Below are 23008 nucleotides of genomic sequence, written 5' to 3' on the forward strand. Positions count from 1 at the left end.
ACAGTTTCACCAGCTTTCAGGATCAAAATACAAAAAAAAAAAAAAGAGATTTGCATGCTTTGGGCTCTGCCACCCTTATCCATGTTGGGTAGCATCTTACTACCCAACTATTTACGAATACCTGCTTACTACTATGCATGTATTACTTACTATTTACTGCTTACTACAATGTAAGTAGTCCTGAGAAAAGCAATGGGGTCCTTTGCCTTAAAATACCCATAATCCAGCCCATATTCTCTCAAACTGGGTTTAGGTTTGCCGAAAGTAAAGTTTGTCCACAAACATCGCCTGAGTTTCAACAAAATGCAGAACCAGATGAGAGGTGGTTAGATGTTTCAATGTGAACATTTTGCACAGCTGTTTTTGAGATCCTTGGAAGAGAATAAGCAACCAATTATATTTTTTGTAAGTACCATGTAAATGAAGCAATGAAATTTTGCTTTCTTCATTTTAGACAACAGCAACAAAAGAATGTTTGTAAAATGAACTATGTTGAATCAAGTTAATGTATTTCTTACATTAACTTTGAAGAATCCTGCATGTTGAGTTCCTTCCTTGTAATGAGTCTCTTAAGAGTTGAGCTATAGAAAATTACTGAATTACCAAACTGCAGCTTCTCTACTTGAGATTTACAATAAAATTATTTTCACTCTGGTATTGTTCCATGAAGCAAAAATGGGTTTTTATCTGAAGATAAACAAAACAACCATATGTTGGCTTTTCATCACTATCATATCATTATGAAATGGTTGGTCCAATTACAGTTTCCAAGAGTGAGTAAATTCATCATAAATATTCATGATATTTTGATAAATTGTTGAAATATTTCCTATGAGCAGTAGAGTTAGTTTCCCCAAGCAAATTCATTCAAAACATGTAATTTTAATTTCTTCAGTTTCTGTTGCAGTAAAAAGAAAAGGGAATGTTTTTAAGATCATCCTTCATAACACTCTAAATGAAGGCTCTTATCACAATCAGTAGTCTCTCTGTGTTCTCTCTTTAAGAACTCAGCATTTAATATAGTGTATGTGGAACATACTCCCTTGTGATATGGGACAACTTGGGGTTGCTTACTTGAAAATTTTCCCTTCTTCAAAGGGGTAAGTGCCCAGATCCCCAGTGTGGATCCTGTCCAACCAGATGTAGGGTGCAGAATCAAAGTTGATTGGACAGCTGACAAGGGACTAGCTCTCACCTTCCAGAGATCCCCTCAGTTTTGAGAGGCTTCCAAAGTTCTCTTGATTCTGCACTATGAAACAAACAACAATTCTCTTGTCCTGGACCTTGCAAAAATAATACTCAACAAGAGAACATTCTGATCAACAAGAAAAAAATTAAACTACTACAGACAACTTTAATCATAAGTTAAACAGATCTCCCTTTTTCAGGGAGGGCCATATCTGTGGACCTCTCCCTTTGAAGAAGGGAAAATTTTCAGGTAAGCAACCACAAATTCTCCCATTCTCTTTTAGGGCTAGTTCCACACATCCTCAGCGTGTGATTTTCTCAGCAGTGACAGACTTCCTAGGGAAAGAACAAATAATGTCACTGAGAAGAAAGATGTAGCAGCTGATGACTGAGTATTTATCTTATAAAACTTGGAAAATGTATGCAGCGATGATCGAGTTGCAGCTTTACATATTTCATCATTACAGCTTTACAGATTACATCATTAATGGCCTGTCCTTTCTGAGCCCATGATGCTGGCACAGCTTGTACTGAGTGAGCTCTGATGCCCATTGCAGGAGTGAGTCTTTTTGCTCTATGTTTCTTGGCAATGCACCAGCGTATCCACCATGAGAAGGATGACTGACATGTCTTAGAACCTTTTTCTTGGATGAAATAAGACCAGTAAGGCTGTTTGTTCATTTGTCTGTTTTGATCTCAATTCTTTTCAGATGAAACTTTTAAGACTCTACTGGCATCCAGCAAATATTACAGCTTCTCCTTTGCGTGAGAAGAATGTAGACACAAAGAAGGGAATGAAATCTCTTGTGCTCAATGAAACATCGAATTTACTTTTATAATAAAAGGTGGAATCCAGTCTCCAAACCACCTTATCTTTGAGAGACATGCAGCAGGATGCATCAACAGACAAAGCTCTCAACTCTGACACCCTCTTGTTGAAGTGATAGCGATCAAAAGGGTCATTTTGATAGACCGGTAATACAATGAAACTGATTTCATAGATGTGACGTGCCCCGGGATGCAATCTGGACTGTGGAATTGCTGTGCCCACTTTTCCTCTCCTGCCTAGGCTGTCTCCTAAACTGCTATGCCAGTGAGTAGCAAACTCCTCCAAGTTCTGTTCACTCAGCCATCAGCATGCTGAGGCATACCCAGCTAAGTTGCATGAAGGCTTTCCCAAGCCACTCATGAACTATATATAGAGAGAGACCAGCAAATTCCCCCAGTCCCAGCCTTGCACCCCAGAAATGTATGTCTTACACTGCTCAAGACCTTCTTGATCAACACAAACTCACTAATTAGTTCACCACTCCTTCAAAGGGCAGTGGCCACGCCTCAGTCTCTGTCATCTGAGCAGATCCCCCAAGCACTTTAGACAGTGCCCATAAGGAAACCCATTGCCTTCAGTAGGACTACACATGGTTCCAAGGAGCCACGCAGATGCATGTCATTGCTGAATGGGGCCTCACTCAGTCCTCAGCACTGTCAGAATTTAACATATTGGCTAGGTGTATCTGATCATGGCTGTCCTACATACAGAATATGAGGCTTCTAGCACTGTCCAATTAATGGAGTCCTTTTACTTAAGTGTCAGAGGCCTGTGTCTTTGGTACTGGTTAAATTGCCACTGATAACCAACGGAAGGGTGTCATCACAAAAACATAGAGGATGATCAGTCGTTGCCCCAAGGAGCATACACTATTGAAGAACTACAAACATAAATGCAAACTCATTTATCATTAAGAAAACAATACCCTCCCAATAGCTCTTTGGTGAATCCAGCATTAATATAGTGCTGATCTCCTTGATTTGAGTCTGTAAAGAACCCGCTGAATACTGCTTTTTAGCAATCTCCACTCTAACTGTCTCCTGTGGCTAAAGTCATTTGGAGACACAAGCAGCTGTAAATACAGGGCAATTATAGGATGAATTCTCAGTTCTTTGTCCAGTACCATTTTGAATAATATAATTTTAAGGAGAATCAACTACAGCATCCTGCACAACTGCTATATGCATCATTTCTATTCATTTAAGTAATCCTTATGAACTGATGGTGAATTTATGCATGGAGGGCCTTTTTGTAATCCCCAAATAATAACTATAATAAAATTGAAAGTTTATGCACACTCTCAAATTAACCTACAGGAAGGTTCAGAAAGACATACTTAATGCAAAGTCAGTTTAAGTTTTGGTTTTAAAATAACAGCAATTCCTGGCTGCTAATTGCATTCCTCTCAAAATCAGGAAGGTGAAGCAGACTGTTGAGAGAAGGGGGAAGAAAGAGATGGAATACACTGCCAGCTTATTCTCCTCAAGAGAGTTTCTTTCCATTCTTGTCATTGACAGTACAGCCAAGACTTGGTGGCATGAGAATGTTCAAGTCTTGGCACAACAGATGAACGTTGTTTCCTACCCTGGCAGATAAAACACACACAAACACACACATCACTGAAAGTCAAGCAAGCCATGCAGCTGGCACAAACTGATCTGAATGGAAGCAGCTGCAGGATCCCCCTGTGGATAAACCTGTACTGGTGATGCAACACAGGCATTGGAGTAAAGTAGGCAAAGTTAATATTTTGGCTGGCAAAGGGATAAAAACCATTAAAAGAAGGACTCAATCAAAACACAAATGACTCAAAGGGACTTCTATAATTGCTTATTCCACTGTACCTCCCAGTGCCCAACTGAACTCATTCATGTAATCAGAGCTGTGCATGTACCTAGAGTGAATTAAAATTCTGCTGGTTTCAAAGCTGTAGCATAAAAAAGAAACATATGTTCAAATCAAGAACTTAAGCCACATATTCCATTACTAATGTTATCTACCAAATATTCTTTAATAAAGGCAGTGTTCTGGTCCTATGGAAATCAATGATAGTTTTGCCATTGCCTCTCATGGCCCAACCCAATACCCATTAAAATCAACGGAAAGACTCCTATCAAAATCAGCACATGTCCAAATGGACCATGATTTGACCCTAAAAGAGAGTCTTAAGGAACTTCCTGTATTTGTGGGATCCTCAGAAGCTTTTGCTTTGTCATCGGAGAAAGATTCCTCCAGGTGAGGTCCCTTCCAGTTCTATGATTCTATTTGGACCTATCCATGAAATCTCTTAACAAGGGTATTTGTGCTCTTCTAGCTATAATAAACCATTAAGGAAACATTGCTTTGACTTTGCAGAGCTGACTTTGCGTTGTACAACTTGAGGGCTTTTAAATAATTAGCCTCATTCACAAAAAGGTTTGTGATTACAGTCTAGTGATTAGAGAATAGGACTGGAACTCAGAAGATTTGGTTCTATACCCAAATCCTCCATGGACTTGCTCTTGTATGTATATGACCTTCAGCAAGTTACTTAATTCTCTGGGCCTGAAATTAACTATCTATAGAATGGGTATAATAATACTTTACCCACCTTTGTATGGCATTTTGGGGTCCTTGAAATAAAGTTATTATATAAGCACAAAGTATTATCTGGTAACTGAAGCTAAAGCAGGCTACCGGCCTATACTTTTACAATAAAAACTGTAGCTTTCTGGCACAAAATAGGAATGTGCACTATTATCCATGTGTCAATCCTTCTTTTTCCTCCACACTAACTTTTGCTACTACTGGATAAGATTTATCTTGGTTTCACACATTAGCTGATGATTCTACAGGAAAAGTGAAAATGCACAAATTAGCTGATGCATCATAAATTAATAAATTCCAGTAATTGTATGTGGGTCAGTCCCTTTGGCCTTTTATGTATATTCCCAATGCCAATAGAATTACTCAAATCTAAGCATATACTCATTGTCTAGCTAAGCTGTGGTTAGCCTGGCTTCTAACAGTAAATGCCCAGGGGAAGTTGAGAGGAAGTTAAATTTTAAAACCTGTCAGATAGTTTGTAGATGAGAAGATAAAGAATACAAACAAATTCAATGAAAGGATCCTCAAATGGGCCTGATCCACTGGAAAGACTTCCATTGATCTCGATGGGCTAAGGATCAAGCCCTGTATGTATACTGGGGGGAAATCAGTTAGCAAGCTAAGCTTCTCACCCAGTTTCTTTAGTTTGCAGGTGATCCCTATTGTCTAGACTTCCTGAGCATTTAGTCAGATATGCAAAGTTACAAATAATAATAAGTGCTTTGCATTCTTGCCAAATTGCTATCTTGTGCATTAGCTTTAAAAGGCATTTTCCCCCTCATTTAACCTCCAAAATGTCAATAAGAAATCAATATTAAACCTTGTAATTGATGTTGTGTATGTGAAAAGAGAGAATTTCTGTTTTAGCTACAGGCCATTTCTCAGTAAGATCACGATCAGACTGAGACAAATGGGTATGTGTGACACCTATCATACCCCAAATAGGGTGCTAAAATACCCCTCGAAACCAAATTTTCATCATTTGAAATCATATATGGTTAGGAACAAAAATTAACAGGCATGCTGTCTGACTCTACCAAGTATTATTAGTAGCACATGTTCAGAAGTGGATTGATGTATTCTTCACATTTACTCAGTGAGCTTTGGTATTACATTCATTAAATTAGATTAAGTGCAGATACCTTAAGTGTGCAAATGATATAAGAAGATACCTGCAGAGGGCAGTTTGACACAAGGACTCAAGGATTTTAGTTACTCAAAACTGTTATTGAAGTCAGGTAAACAAAAGGAAAACTTTGGCTTCATGCACAATGATAAAGGTAATAGCAAGGACAAATCTTAAAAGATATCCAAGTATGCGCCAGCTAATAAAGGGCTGAGCACTAGAGCCTGATTCATCAAGGTTTTTAAGAATATATCTAACTTTAAGTAGGATAACAAGCTGGACAGATTTCAATCACATGCTTAACATTAGGCCTTGCTGCATCAGGACATAAAGATCCAGTCCAATGCCCACTGAAGTCAGTGGCATCAGAGTAATGGAATGTACACAGAATTTATTTTTGTAATGGTGAGGGTTAACCCTAGCTGGGTGCCCAAATACCAAATTGGCAAAATCAAATTGTATGTATTAAAGATTTTGGAGTAGTTGTAGGTCATTTAGGAGGTGAGAAGAGGGAAAAGGTGCACTAGTAGGAATGGACCTGGCAGCTTTTTGAGGCTTAGCTAGATTAATGATGAGTCAAAGCAAGGTGCACAATTAACAGCACATAACATACTTGGGCTGAATAAACAAAACTGAACTCTTTGCCTGGCGACTTTGCGCTATTTTGGTTCATGAAAAGTAAGACATGGGATGTTGCTGGAGTGTTAGCCTCTGACTTATCTGTACCACAAGCAAAACCCCTGTTTCCTGTCAACTCGTTAGAACAGACATGCTAAATATTAGTTTTACATGTTGCTTAACCATGCCTGCTTTCTTGATCTTCTTTGTGTATGTGAGTTCCCTTTGCTCCTGACGGACTAAACATTTTGTTTCTGTACTGTTCTTCTCCCTCTTTCATCACCACTTTATTTCTGTACCATAAGCAAACCAGGGAATATATATTTTCTATCCTTCACCTCTCCCCAGAAGATCAAACATATTTTGAGAGCTTATTCTGAAAACTGTCTGTTTTCCTAAGGCCTCTATTGAACAAAGATAGTGACCATCTAAAGGTGTTTCCAATACAATGAGAACAGCTGGTTAAGAACAGTCAGATAATATAAAATACTGTGAATTTGGGGAGGTTTTGGCTCCATAAACCAGTCTGGTTATTGCTAACAGATATCAGAAAATATTTGAGGCATGTTTCTGCATAGAATCTAGCCACTGCTCCCTCCCTTCTGCTACTCCTTATTGCTGCTGCTGAGAATGACATACACAAGAGCACAGAAGACCTGCCCACGTTTTCAGAAATGGCCTTTGGTGTTTGGGTGCTCAAATCCACAAAGCTGGCTTTCCATCACATTTGTGCCCTGTGGATTCTTCACTGCTGTCAAGGCTGAAATGGCCCCCAGAGCAAGTTAGAGCAACCCTGAATTCTTATAGCACTCAGGATTATGTGCATACATCCTCTCACCCTGGAGTTTCCCAGGGAAAGCAGCATAGGGCCATTTACATCACCCTATGCAGCTTCTGTGCTAGGGGAATTCTGCCCCAGTGCCTTGCAACTCCTATACAACCCCTATCCACCACTAGGGCAGTCTATAATAGCCAAAGCAGAAGCCAAAATCAGCCCCTATTATTTAGGGCAGAATATAGGAAGGGAGGGGAAGAAAAATGTGACAGAATTGCATTTTCACACTGGTTGGGCAGCTGGGGAGCGAACACTGGAGCCTTTCAAAGGATGGTGAAACTGCCATTGCAGTAGATATTTCCCAGGATACTCAGGTTGTGCCAGAATTCCTCCTGAAGCTCCACGTATGGGGCAGCCTTTCCACAGCCACTGCCTGGGCTGCAGTTAACAAAATACAGTCTGGGCTGTATGCAAATTGGGTATTTCATGGAGCTGGATTTAATATTAATTTTCCATTAATGAATGGATTAAAAATAAGAGTTGATGGTCATTCCATGGTTTCTTTCAATAATTCAGAATGAATTCTCAGGAGCTGCATATTACAGTGCCATATACTGTATTCATGCTATTGGCATGCTTTACTAAACTAAAATTTCAAGACTCTACAATGTAACCTCCTTGCTCTAAGTCATTTAAAAGTCCTTTGGGCAAGCCATTCAAAATATACCATGGGAGAGAAACCAACACTGGGTTGGGCTTGGAACAGATGACTTAGTGGGTAAGGCCACCAGAAAGTAATTCGGTTATGGATGGAGTTTGATCTTATACACCTTTCTTAAATCCAGCTATATGAACTATTAAGTCTATAGTTGCCAGCATTTTTATTCATGAATTTAAATTACCATGAAATAAAATTGTGACAGATTAACATACACAAAGTATTACACACTCCTTAATAGGTGGGAAAGAGCTAAAATGTCACATATTATTTCCTCAGAAAATTTAAAACAAAGTTTGACTTTTTTCGTGACAGGCAGAAGCCATAACTAAAGGCTGCTATGTGGTTAACCCTAATTTACAATAAGCAGGATGTGATGTACAGACTAACACTGAAACTGGAAATACATGTTAAAAATGTAACTCTATCTCTCAAAGATTCATAGATATTAGAATGTGGTTTCTAACTGGGTATTTTCCACCCAACTTTTGTGACATACATTTCACATTAAGTACTTCTATGGCAATAAGCGAATCTTATTTTGTGCAGAATCACAAAAGCGAACCTCTTTTTCTTCCCCTTTCTGGGAACTTTATATTCCTAATGGAAATATGTTGTCCTTTTCTCCTCACCACTTTGATTACCTCAGACCATCCCAACCCTGCTAAGGAGGCCTTTGGTGGACGTCTCTTCAAAACTCTTTACTGACCACATAGGGTCTTACTGAGTGATGATGAGGCCCTATCTTTTTCCCAAAGGTTGGCATGTCTCTTCAGCACATGCAGCCCTGGTGTTATAGGGACCAAGAGTATAGGACTCAGTGTTAAACCTGGCTCCATTGCCTGGCTGTGCAGAAAACTAGAAGTAGACCAATGAGCTCACACTATAGTGTAATTTTTAATTGTATCTTGTAGACATTTTTGGTAGACATGTCTCTTGAGCTTATGCTCAAATAAATTGGTTAGTCTCTAAGGTGCCACAAGTACTCCTTTTCTTTTTGCGAATACAGACTAACACGGCTGCTACTCTGAAGCCAGGATAAACTACATGGTTTCACGTACTGCCACTGCTTGAGACATTGACTTAGTCTCTCTTCTAAAAAGTCACCGGAGTTTTACCTGATCATATATTTGTTTTTATTTTAACCCTGTTTAGCAAAGGTGGGCCATCACTGGACCTCTAGCAGAAACTCATCAAATCCTCCCCACACGATGGACTGCATCACAATAGCACCCTTGCCAAGGAGACTAGGACAAATATTTCTTCATAAGCATATCAAAGTTACCTGAAGAGTTGCAAGGCTTTTCTATGCTGTGACATGTCCAAATCCCACTTTCGTTGGGAGTGAGAAAATGAGATAGCTATTGAACTTGGATCACTGACATGGTCATACAGAACACTATTTGCAAGCTACTAGGTGGCTCAAAGTAACGGTAACCTGTAGCTGTCCCACATTGTGCTATGATCCTCGCACAGCTCCCAAACTATGGAGTTCAGACCTATTCAGCAAAAAGACAACAGACCTTGTAGGAACACATACATGTGAATAATTTAGAACATAATTCTGTGCTTGTGCTTCTCAGTCAGTACTGAAACAGGATCCTATCATGTGATTGAGGGGTACTGTTCTTTTTGGGGCTGATGCATCTTGAATGTGAGATAAAACCAAGATTCCTACGACACTATTTGAGAGAATATGGATGCTTACCCTGGCATCCTGGACAAATTCTAACTCAGGCAATGACATTCATCTGACCTAAATCCCCCCTGCAATTTATTTTTTTTTAAGGTAGGCTTAACTTTTTCATCTAAGTTGTTTGTAGTTTTGCTGTGTTCTGCTAAACAGCTATTGTTTCACCCCAGAGACAGCAGCATTTTCATGGTGGATTAGATGATTTTTTGTTGACTGTATACAAGGAAAATTCTTGAGATCCTTGGGGATGAAATGGAAGATATTATCACTATTATACTTTTAAATAGCATTTCAGAAGTAGTATGGTATTGCAGTAACATATATGTTTGTTCTTGCTCTAAGTGAATACTGAAGCATTTACATTATACAAAACTCAGGTATATATTATAATATCAGATAATGTGGATCAATCTGTGATAATTTTCCATATGCCTAAATCACAAAATGAATAATACCATGGTGTTCATATAATCCAAGACACAGCTAAACAGAAGGTTGTGTCTAATCCCAGTCTACAATCTCAATGATTCAAACTACTACTGATAGCTATATTCTCCAGTTACCTTCTTCTTAGCCAGTTCCCATGGCTTTGTTTTCAGGGTAACTGGGCAGTTTTTCAGGAGGGAAGATGATGGTCGGTGTGATCAAAACAAATATTCTGCTGTAAATTAATGAATCAGTGACTATTTAATGACAGGATTTTCTACAGAAAATATTTTTCTTTTTTAATTGGTGTAGAAAAATATCCACTGGTTTAAAAAAAAAATCTCTCTGATTTCTTGTGGGTACTTCATGGTAACACACAGATCCATCCAACCACTTGCAGGAATATTACTAGTAAAGCTCAACCTGGTTTAAATGGGTCACCCATTTGCCATGGTTTTGTGTCATTTAAAGAAACTTAAGCAGAACTCACTTTTTTAACAGCATCTGGCTTCCAGGCCAGCCATCCATGCTGCACTGGGGCTGAATGCACAACACAGATTTCTTTATCAGTTTAAAAAAACACACACACATTTTCTAAGAAGTGTAAATAGTGTACTCACTCCCAAAGAAAATGATAAAAGCCTCATACATTTAAAAGAAGATTGGACAAGACACTGGAAAATGTATAGTAGAGAACAAAGTGAGATAGACAGGAGAATTGATTTGAGGGTTTAATAGGTCCTTTCCACCTCTAACTTCTGTGATACTATATTGGAATGCTTTGTTCCAGACTTTTTCCAACATCACATTTTGATCAATCAACTATTTTTTCTTCTCGTCTGGTGTTTTCCCGCATGGTAAGCGCAGCAATCCATTTAATTGTATCTGTTTCAAAAACTATTAATGCATTTAAGTGGGGTTTTCTGTTATGCAGTCAGCAATTAACCAGAACTGCTAATACAGACAGATATATGGGAAAGGGTTGGGATTTTCCAAACTGATTCAATGAAGCAATTGATACACTTATCAGGAATGCAGTTAACTGTTCAGTTGTATAAAATTCCAATTCCTGATCTGCCATAAGATTCTAGGCAGCTTGCTTTTTAAAAACAAATCCAATTTATTATAGTGCATAGATCAAGGGATTGGGAATTGAGTAAGAGCCTTTTACTTCCAGGTAACTAATTCACACCTGGACCTGGATGTCTAGTTACCAAAATTAGTTTTCTAACCAGTGACTTTGGTGTCCATGTGAAACTGGTCATCGATAGCTAGCTCCTGAAGGACATGAGTTCTCAAAGCAGCAAATCACCATCCCAACTCTGTAGTCAGTCTCAGAAGAAAAGCCCATGATTGTCTGAGCATGGAGTCTAAACATACTGCAGAGCCAGCATATGGAAGACAGTGCTGTAGCTCAGCAGAGAATTTCACCTACCCAGGGCTGCCAATACGGCCTTAAAACCAAAAATGTCAAATGTAGGTGCCTAAAATTAGGCATCTAAGCTTATATTTAGGTACTAAGGGTTGGATTTTTAAAGATATTTAAGTGATTTCAATGGTAGTTATGTTCCTAAATACCTTTGAGGACATGGGCACTCAGGTCCTACTTTTCAAAGAAGCTCATCATCTGTAGCTCCCATTGACTTCAATGGGATTTTGAGAGTCTCAACACTTCTGAAAAGTCACCCAAAAATAAAAAAATCTGTATTTTCAGAGATGCTGAGCAGCTCCAGCTTCTATTGATTTTAATGGGAGTTCTCAGCACCTCTGAGAACCAGGCCACTTTCAGTTAGTAACTAACATGGATTTATGTGCCTAGTGTTAGGCTCCCAAGATGGAAAATATTGGTCTAGATTTCTTTAAAAATTATTCTAAGAGCTTAAGATAATGTCATGTGTTATTTTTTGCAACACGGTGCTCCTCTGCAGACTTTCATAAAAATAATATAGAATTTTTATTTTTAAGTAAAGTATTTAGGGGGAAATGATGCTGACATCTAGCAAAATATCGTGTTCCACAAGCACTAACCATAAACTGCACTGTAGTAATAGCTGTATTTATCCTCCTGATCAACAGCCATTTTGCAAATTTTTAATCTCACTTCCCTAAGTGACAGCTTTAAGACAGAACTCTGCTTGTGTACGGGCAGCTTTCGTTACAGAGGAAGTGGAGAACCCCCTCTTTTCTGCTACCTGTTTAGGGCACCTCTCAACTACCAATTGAGAAGCAACTCGGAGTCACTTTCTGTGCATGTGTACCCTCCTGAACTGAAACATACAAGGTACAATAAATGGAACTGCTGCAAGCAAGCTAGAGAAGCATTTTGAGATCATCAGAATCCTTGTCAGAGGAAGATGGAGAATCCACTGTTTTTATTTCCCCATCTAAATATTTCCTCTTTGAAGGAGAAGACCTATTGTAAAGGTATGAAATCCACAAATAAAGAGGAGACAAAAAAAGAAATCAAGACCAGGTAAGTTCCAAGGTTTTACTGATACTCTCAAGTGTTCTATGTAGACAAGGGATTATTATTGCATAGTTGATAAGTGTGAATTTAAGGCACAGTTCTTTGTATTTGTGACAGATATCTGTAAAAATTAATGAACTGCTAGACTGGAAATGTACACATAAAATATTCATTTACCAAGGGAATACTTTTTAAGGGCAAGAATAAGAAGCAAATCAAATAATATATCAAGCAAAACAAACACGAAAGAGGAGTTATTAAGGTGAAGCTTAGAGAAATAATTTTTGACAATCTGACTAACTTTGATCCATGAAAGTTTCTTTTTAGCAGCTACAATTGATGGGAGGAAAAGCATTTTTTCATCCTTTATTAAGAATGAACAGAAGATGTTGACCCACTCTTACAGATTCATCAGCATTAACCCCCCTAAAAAACCTATCTTCAAAATAAATGGGGAAAAATAAGCCTGAAAATGAAGACATTCATTACCCTTTTATACGTAAATAATTTGATATGCTTCAATATTTAAATGTATGGAAAGATATAAGGAGGAAATTCATTAATCTGCATGACAAATAAAGAGAAATAGCACCAACATTAGTGTAACTGTGTGTATGAGGAAATGATCAACTATGCCGAGAGAAAAATTAGTCAAAGAGGAACATTTTAAAACTTTCACAAAGGTTGCTTTAAAGCTGCTAAAACTCTCTTGCAGGTCTAAGGAAAAGAGAAATAGGCTGAGCCTTCTCCTGCAAAAGGCTGAATTCCATGAAAGTGTCAGTCTTGAGAAATTTGAGAACTTGACAAAAGCTTCAAGGTGAGCATTGTAAAATATAAAGAGACTGAGAATTCCTATCAGAAAATGGCCGTCTCTGCTTTGGCGTGTACATTCAAGCTTTGCATCGAATAATGCTTTTAAGATCTATATTATTTTAAAGTTTAGCATAATGCAATGCAAGTTATCTAACCTGGCATACATACAGTATATATAAAGTTTGCTAACAAAGAGTGTTTTTGCACTCCAGTGGGCCAGACTGTGATACTGGTATTCACAGAGAACAGTACTTTAGTCCCCAGTAGTCCCATAGACTTCAAAAGGACTATTTCATGTATAAAGTATTATTCAGAATGAATATGATCATAATCTAATCCACAGGTTTATTTAATTCTATGATACATCAAGTTTTCCTCAATTGGGGGAAGGGGGAAAAGGGCAGGGATGAAAGAAAATATACTGGGTACTCTTCATATCACCAATAATTTTCATGTAATCTAGGCCCAGTGGAATTTGTCCTTGTGTACCTAGTGCTTATGGGCCAGTTTATTTTTATTGTTTATTTTTTATATGTAGTACCAGATAGTCCCACCTTTATTCACATTGATGAGCACCTTAGTTTGCAAGTCACCCCACTGATTGTAAGGTGGCACGCTCAGGCCCTTTTGTAGCTGACAAACATTTCTGTTTCCTTGGAAATCTTATGGTTTCTGAGAAAGATCTCCTTTGAAATAATTTAGTGACCAATGACCCTGTTGACATAAACCTCCAAGTTTCCTCATAAAAGCTCCGAGTGTACAGTATCATGCTGTACTATTTCCCTTACAAATCCCTAGCATGAAATGCAGGCTCCAACAAAGCCATTGGGAAGTTTGCCAGGGACTACAGTTTTGCCAGGGTTTCACTGGTAATTTGTTTGAGAATTGCCTCTGCAGCTCCCTGCTGTTGGGAAACCACAAAAACTCCATGGCCAAAAAAGTTCCATCCTTTCCACCACAGACAGTTTCAGAGCATCTAATGACTTCTATTTGTTTTCCTCTTCTTTCTTTTCATTTTTTTTTTATTAATCCTAACCAGTTTGGACAAGAATTCAGGCTTCCAGTAGTGAATAACATGCCAGGGGAAGCTGTCCTTTTTTGACCAGAACACTGCCTGTTTGAGGGTATTCACTGTTTGAGTAACTGCTATCTTCACTTTTCAAGACCATACTGAGTTGGACAATGGGCTGAAAAGTATCTTTATGGAGGAGGCTCTCAAGGCCTAAACTATGTTTCTGGGTCTATAATAAAGGTTCCCAGTGGCCTGAAACCTAAGCACTTGAATCTATCCATCTAGGTATTTGTACTATGTTTACTACTATAATATCCAAGCACTTAAAAAATCCAAAGAATAAAATCCAGCATACATTCAAATATTCTTCTTTCCACACAAGAATTGGCAGGGTGGTTCATTTGTTAGCTGGATTTGGGTTTATGTTCCCCATCTCCCCTTCGTTGTTGGTAAGAGAAGGCTAAGCTGAAAAAGTGAGTTATGCACTTTATTCAGAGATCCAGGGCCATTCTAATTAACTGCAGAAGTGACCCAGATGCCTAGAAAACTTTTCCTACCACTCTTTTTGGAGGTCAAAAGACATCCAAACTTTATTCTCTATTGGGAGGGAATTGGGTCCAGTTCAGTGTTGTGGTGGTAAAAAAGAAGGGGGGTAGACTAACCTAAATTAAACTCCATATTCCCCAAATGAGAAGTGGGCAAACTCAGTTTATCTTGACTACACTATTGATCCCAAGACACTGGACTGAGAACCAAATCAGGTCTCCTGACTCCATGTCCAGCTCTACCACAAATCTACTGTGTGACTTCAGGCAAGTTACTCCACCTCTTCGTGCCTCAGTTTTTCTATCTGGGGATAATGAGACCAATTTTCATTTGTACATGCTTTTAGCTCTGCAGAGGAAAACTGCTATGTGGTAAGTATATTATTCAGAAATTGACTAAATATATTGATCTTCAGATTCAGACTTAGGACCAGGTTCAGAGTCCTGGTACAATGTCGCCTCAGACCCTACTCCATTTCTTTTTTCAGAAATAAAAATACAACCTAGCTGTGTGTTCAGGATTAATCTATCAAGTGTTACAAAAGTAATTTTACAAACGTTTTTATCAAGAGATGTGAAATAGTTTGTCTCCATTGTCCTAAACAGTGGAAAGTTTGAGATCAATGAAGAATACATGCAGCTTGACATATTTGATAAAGAATACATGGAGTTTTATAAAAAGAACCCAGTCTCTCAAAATAACATGACATTTGAAAAATGTTTGTGGTAAACAAACCAGGCTACGTGTGTTATTACCTTATGAGACTATTGTCTTTACCATGCTGTGGTGACTTTGTGTTCAAACTGTTGAATTTCCTGTATTCTGTTAAAAATAGACCATGGTAACATAGCCTCGGACAGATTGCAATCAAAATCACATCTCTGAAAGAGTATGTCAGTTTAGCTACTAAGCCGTTCTGTTTTCAAAGTTAAAAAAGTACTTGACCTGGTTTGCTTATGATCTTTACCCTTGCATGATGTAAATTTTCCTTAAAGATTTGGAGCACAGTGCAAACAAGCACTCAAGACATAATGCTCTGCTTTAAACATTTTCTCTAACAAGTGTTATTTCAATGGGCAAAACATCAACCAAATTTTTTGAAGTCTCTAGCAGAAAGAACTTATTTTCTAAAATAATCTAATCAGACAGCTTGTGCAATAAGACAAAGTGAGAGAAATAGCAGGTAATATATATTACAATAGCTTCATAAATACACAAAACACACACTTCATGAGAAGCACTTTTTGTGTCTTGTACAGTGTGCCCCCTGAAGAAGCAGTGAGATGGGGTGAATCCTTTGACAAACTGCTTTCCCAGAAAGGTTAGTAGTGTTTTCTTGATGGGAACTGACATTTTAGAGTAAGTGTGAAAAATCAAATAGATGCTTGGAGAATTTTGCTACATACATGAGGCTGGTAAGGCACCCTGAGGCATATTTAGGCTATAATGGAGGTGTAGAAGACAAAGGTTTGCCGGCAGATTTGGCAGGCCATGCTGGACATGACCAAGGTGTTAATACCAATGTTTACATCAAATGCCATCTTTGATTGCAACATTGCTAAAATGTTCATGGAGGGCAAGAACAAAGGCCCAGGGATGGATATAGACAAAACAGACAAAAGTGGTCAGCCACCCATGACACGTATAATTGCCTAATGCCTGACACTTAAGTTACTGATAAAAGGCTTGTTTCTTTTCCTCCCTTTAAAGATAAATGCTGTACATAGCAAAAACGAGTCTTCCAGTATAGTGGTGACCATTACAATCTTTACAATTTTCCCATTGCAGGTAATTGACAGTAATAACATTCCAGTTATTTCTGCACATCAAGTATATTTAATAAAGGGGATACCATGAACAACTTGGCAATGATAATTATATGCAAAGAAAATTGTAAAGGTTCTATTTACGTTATCTTTTAAACTATCTTCTGAATTAGGCTAATTTCTGGGAAACAGCTTATTTGTGAATACAGTCAAGATTTAAATGGCATTTGAGGCATCCTAAGTCTGATTTAGAAGCAAAACTAAGGCCAAAATGGTCAATAATGGCCACATTTTTGGGTGCCTCTGGTTTTTGAGTTCTCAACTTGTGACCACGTATGGTCTGTTTTTTTTAAGATTCTGAGCATCCATAGTTGATATTAAGAGTCAAGTGGAGTTATGTGGGTCGGCATCTTTTAAAATTAGGCCCTGTGTGTCCCAAAGGGGGCATCCAAAATCAAAGGCCATATTTAAAATTTATGCCTAAAGCCTGATATCAATACCTCTGCACTGACTGCAAAACAATTAAATTGCACTTATTTTGTGATGTAAAAGAAAAGTCTGTAATATGAAGTCACAGAAGAGTTCAAAATGAGACCAAACATGTGTTACATAATTTAAACAGAGGAACTATGTTCTAGTGTCTAAGAGGGATGGTCTTTTAATGCTTCTGTGAATTAAAGCAATACAATGCTCCCTTTTATAGCCGGACTGGATGCCTTTACAAGGTTTCTGAAAACTGAGTTCAGCGAGGAGAACATTGAGTTTTGGATAGCCTGTGAGGATTATAAGAAGAACAAAACATCTCATCAACTTCTTCCTAAAGCCAAGACAATTTATGAGACGTTCATAAGAAAAGATGCTCCAAAAGAGGTACAGTAAAAACTGAAGATATACAGTTCTTGATACAAGCTGCCTCTGATAGAATCTGCCTTTCATAAATGCATACACAGAATCATCATCCATTCAGCCATGAAGGTCAACATTTGATGAAGTTGCAGTAGTTTATCATGTGTACCTTGCCACAGGAATGCTGCATCTTAAATATCAAATAACTGCTTTGGAAGAAAGTATGGGACCCAACACCCACAGAACTTTCTCTTTCTCTCTCCCCTCACCCTGCCCCCATGTTATTCTTTTAACCCTACAAAAAAGACCATAGGTGTAAATATGTCATGCTAGTTAAAGGAATTTTCAAACTTCTCATTGCTATATACAAACATCTGATTTAACATCATGTTGAATAAATTTAAGGTATGTTGTCACAATAATGCACACACCCAACAGTAACAGTCATTTGTCAAAGTGTTTTGTGTACATTTAACTTTGCTTCTAGAACAGTAGAATTATTCTGTCTGCTAAACCAGCATTACAGATTATTATATTGCTGAGATTTCTGATGATTTCTTTAATATGCCAAATGAATAAACAAAATCAATAAATTAAACATACCCTTCAAGGTAATAATTATAACATTTTAAGCAGAGAAAAGACTTGATTGGCATAGGTTTGGGATTTTTTTTTTGTTTGTTTTATTTTTTCTGAAGGAATCTCTGAGTGATGAGTCTATAGTATGGTATGTTATAAACAAACACATACAAGATACATTGGGACTGATTCTCATTTACACTGCTCTGGAAGTGTAAAAGGCTTTTAAAGTGGATGCAAATTATATTAAACTGTCAGAGTGTTGTAAAGAGCCCTTTGTGTAAATGAATATAATAATTATTTTCCCTGCACTAGCAGGAGGATGGACTGACTGGCAGATGATAAACTCCCACTAAAGTCAGTGAGGGTTTGGCTGAGTAATGACTAGAAGATCAGGCCCCTAACAAGCCTTTTGCATCTCTATTACCTATTATTCTATATAACAGTAAGAACAGGTGGATTGCCTGTGCTCCTATTTTCTGTGTTCTTTTCTTATTGTTGGTAGAGAAAATGTTAAATGTTGGCAAATCTAAAAAATCATCTGCTGATGTAGTGCAGAAAAAAGTATCACTGCTCAGTCCAAGAAAGTGATTTAAAGAATGGTACAAATTAGGCTCATAATTCCCTCTGTGTGATCTCGGGGCTTACCACTGCTCCTGCCAAGGCAGAGAACCTATTGTTTGGTCTACTCTCAAAGAGTAATGGCCCCATCCTATAAGATGCTGAGTGGTTTCAACAACCTTTTACATTCTATCATGCAGCACCTTCCAGGATCAGGCCCTGCGTGAATCCGAGGAGTTTTGAATTTTCTAAAGAGGAATACTGTTTTGCCAGTGTGCCATTCTACCAACTGCTTGGGTGGACACCAAGCTATAGCAAGAACTATTGATACAGCATCCCTAAAAGCTCCCTTCATTTTATATATTGTTCATAGGTTATCTTGCTACACTGATGACCTGTAAGGGATGAACAGGAAGGAAGGAACCTAGAGCACAGGTGGTGGAAATCACACATTGCCCGATAGTGTCATACTGACCAGTTAACTGATATGCTGTTACTTTGATACCAGCAAAGACGGGATTGTTGTTCTCCACTATACCGTCCCTTATGTGTTGGGCCCTGTGTATCCTCTTGTCTTGCTTCAACCCAGCTGTTGAGATCAGCTGGGATGCTCAAGCTGACTACCTGTAGATTTGTTCATTGGTGAGTTGAGAACTCTCATTAAAGAGCCCTCAATTTTGGAACTTGTTTCCACCAACAGAAATTACGTTTACTGTCCAGCAGGGCATATTAAAAGGCCTTTTCTGAGAGGATAGTTAGGAAGGTTCTGAAAATTTGTGGACTTGATTGTTTAATTATCATTAACTGATTTTCAGTTTTCACATACACACTATGTGTTGTTATATTTTTGTAAATGCACCAAGAGGAATTTGAAAAATATAAAATAAATAAGTTACAGAAGACATTCTTGAAGCTATATGGAACTTACTAATTTCTAAATTATGTGCTGCATATACCACTATTGTGGATCTAAACATAATCCTTATACTAATCCACAACTCCATGAGAATAGCCAATAGTAATATATAATTGTATTTAAGCTGTAACCAAAAAACTCTTGGATATGCCTTTTTTCCCCTCCAAAGTAGTCAAAAATCCATTAGAAAATAATTTTGCTGCACACTTTAATCATTAGAATATTCTAACCTTCGTGTTACTAATGCTCCACAGAAATGAAAGATTAAAACAGTATCTGGTCAATTTAGATGATATAAAGCTCTGAACCTGCAAGACTGAGTGTCCTTGATTCCGGTTGGCTTCAGTGGGAATTCAGATACCTCGTACTTTGCAGGACTGGGCACAAAATCTCTCTGTGCCAGTATCAGCAGCAAATGTACAGTGGGTACCATTAGAAAGTCAGCCCTAAACAAAAGGTACCACCAAAAAGTGACATATTTTTCATTATCAGTTTTCCCCTGTTCTTAGTAGAGATCTGTGGTGATTCCTTGGTAGTACTTCTTTTCTTTTTGCGAATACAGACTAACACGGCTGTTCCTCTGAAACCAGTTAACAAATGCTGACTCAGTGGATTTCACAATACTTATTATATGCAATTAAAAGTATTTTTAGTAGAAAGTGGTTTTCCCAAGTTAAGTATTACTGTTATTAATGACCATATATAAAATGAATTAATGTACTGCATGTTTTTTTGGCCTTTTCCAGGTTAATCTTGACTTCCACACGAAAGAAGTCACTGCTCAGAACATTACTCACCCTACACTGGACAGCTTTGATGTAGCACAGGCCAAAGTCTACAGGCTGATGGAACAAGACAGTTACCCCCGCTTCCTGAGAGCTAGCATGTATTTAGACCTGATTAAGGGAAGGGAGCAGTCTGGCCATCCTGCTCTTAGAAGGCGATCACGCTCTTTTACCTTCAATGAGTTCCAAGATGTGCAATCAGACTTTACCATTTGGTTATAAAGAAATTTAACCTCCTTGGATTCTAACTAATGTAGCAAAGTATAATACACAGCATCCTAAACACAAACCTTCAGCTGGTGCAAATGGACGTAGATCCATTGGCTTCAATGGTGTTACACTGAAGGACCTGGCTCAGAAAGCTGTAGTCAGTGATTAATTTAACTTATTGTAAAGAGATATGTAGCATATTGGCAAGATGTGTTAGATGTAATGTATTCAGGCAAGATATTATGCCTTTTAAACTCAACTAGGAGAACATATGAATTCTTTCCACAAAATCATATCTAACAGTGAGAACTTTAAACTTTATCTAAAAATACTATTTTAAAAAAATTTGAAAAATTCATCCTCTCTCCTGGGTCCATCGTATTTAGAAAACATAATGTTGTCACCATCAAAGTCTTTACACTTATCGTTTGCACATAATTAATGTTACTGCAATAGTTCCCACACTAAACACAGGTTTTGTACCACAAGCACACAGAAACATTAATTAAGCAAAAGGTAAAAATGTGATGATTTTTAACTACAGCCATTATATAACTGAAGACCTTTAACTACTGCATATTTTAATAGGAAAATGCCTGTTTAATTAATTTTATAGTACTACATTTTATGGTATTTTCTTATTACATTTCTCTGTTCTCTCTATTTAAATTAAGCTGAATAGTTTAGTCTTTGCACTCAAATATTTGTATTATATTATTTGCAGCTAAATGAACAGCAATAAAGGGACAAGACTAAGCAATTTAGTACATCTTTATGTCATTAAATACCAGTTGAATGAACTTTTAATTTGCCATTCATTTGTAAATTTTGTGTCATCCCAGCTTCTCTGCTAAACTTTGAGGGACAAATTCTGGCAATCTTTGGGATAACACACAAGTGGGGATATGCTACAACTGTAAGGTCAGTGAATATAGGCCTCCATTCAGCAAAGCACTTAAGCTCATATTAAGCACTTTAATGGGTCTTACACACATATTTTTTAAGCATGTGCTTAAGTGTGTTGTTGAATTGGGGACGGAAGCAGGATTAATTTATACAGAATGTGGGTGGATGTTACTAGTCATGGACTTATAGCACTTTTGTCCCAAACACTTGCACCGTGACCATTACGTTCCACTTGGTGTTTGCCCCTTTACTGGGGAAGTTCTCTGGGAGACCGCATTTCTCAGAATTAGACCCAGAACATCTTTGATTGGGTCTCCCTTGCTGTATCGAGCTGCTGGTTCTGCCACTGTAATTCTTGTATATGTGCAAAATCTTTCCCCTCATTCAAAATCTTTATTTAACCAAGTAAACTCCTTTTGGGGAAAAGTCTTCATTTAAAATAGGGTCCTGGGTAAGGTGTCTCACTACTGCTTTGCATGACTTGCTGTAGTGGTCACTGGCAGCCTAGCACGAGTAGCCAACCTTCTTCTCTGATTCTGCAAACATGCACACACACATAAATAATTTAGAGACATAAGTAGTGCCATTGAAATGGAGGGAAAGAGAATGAACTTAATGTGATGGATGTTAGCCATGTTGCTCAATGTACTAATGGAAGGCACTCAAGTCCTATGATGAGAGGGATATAAGAACCTATATAGAACAGAATAGAACCACTTGCTTCCAAGTTGTAATGGGCCTAGTCACATCTCTAAAGTTACTCATCTGTTGAGGTGCGTGTAGGTTCAGAACCGTGGCTAGCATAAGACGAGGGCACATTACAAAAATAAAATAAATGGCCAATGAACAGATTCCTAATGAAAAATTATACTGATCTACTATATTAAGGAGCTTATTTGAGGAGACAAGACAAGTTTTTGCAAAGCTAGTATATCAGGGAATGAAAGTGAAACCACTTTAATCAGTTGTCATTGAGAAATAAGACCAGATGTTCACGGAGCCTGTGTTCCAGTTAGTGCTAAAGCTCTGATTTTTAAAGGTATTTCAGGTATCTCAATGGGAGTTAGGTGCTCAAAATGCCTAGGCACTTTTGAAAATCCCACCAGGCACCTACCTGCATCTTTAGGTGTTTAACACATTTTAAAATCTGCCCCTAAATTCCTATGGCTTTTATTTTGAAGGGATAATCTTAAGAATAACAGTCAAGTCTTGTCTGAGTTTGAAGTAGGAGATCTTGATGGGGATGCAGTTCCACTTGTTAAATTAGGTCTCTACAGGGAAATGAGAGGAGGAAGGGAGAGTTTACCTTTTAAAATCTTTACTATTCAAGTCATCCTCACAGCCCCATCATTGGCATGTGTCAAGCCTTTTTTGCTTGGAGAATTCTGGTGAAGATATCTTGAAGCACAGGGCAATTCTTAAAATATTAAACATTGTTTTAGTTTAATAATTCAGTGACTACAGGACTTAATAAATGTGTGTGACTGGAATAATCAATCACCTTTCATGGAATTTAAGCTTTCATCTTTTTAGTAACCACTCTGTAGTGAGGCAGGGTGGCCTCCTGAGGACCTGGAGTGGGAGGGCCCCTGCACTGAGCCCTGGTGGGAGGAACCAGGGCCTAGTTGCCCCTCCCCCAGGA

The 23008-nt window shown here is 38.0% G+C and overlaps 1 protein-coding gene and 1 long non-coding RNA gene across 5 annotated transcripts in view; one reads left to right on the top strand and one right to left on the bottom strand.

Annotated features, from left to right (window-relative positions):
* LOC142073009 (uncharacterized) overlaps positions 1 to 23008 on the bottom strand; it is a 199459-nt gene that overhangs the window by 108906 nt on the left and 67545 nt on the right. The gene's annotated exons all lie outside the window — the stretch shown is intronic.
* On the top strand, positions 10661 to 21260 carry RGS18 (regulator of G protein signaling 18). Its single transcript, XM_048859940.2, has 6 exons — positions 10661 to 10816; positions 12160 to 12432; positions 13142 to 13243; positions 16057 to 16118; positions 17267 to 17433; positions 20212 to 21260. Exons 2-6 carry the CDS (start codon positions 12314 to 12316, stop codon positions 20470 to 20472), a joined length of 711 nt encoding a protein of 236 aa, XP_048715897.1. The 5' UTR covers positions 10661 to 10816; positions 12160 to 12313; the 3' UTR covers positions 20473 to 21260.

This window comes from Caretta caretta, chromosome 8 (assembly GCF_965140235.1).
Source record: "Caretta caretta isolate rCarCar2 chromosome 8, rCarCar1.hap1, whole genome shotgun sequence".
NCBI lineage: Eukaryota > Metazoa > Chordata > Testudines > Cheloniidae > Caretta > Caretta caretta.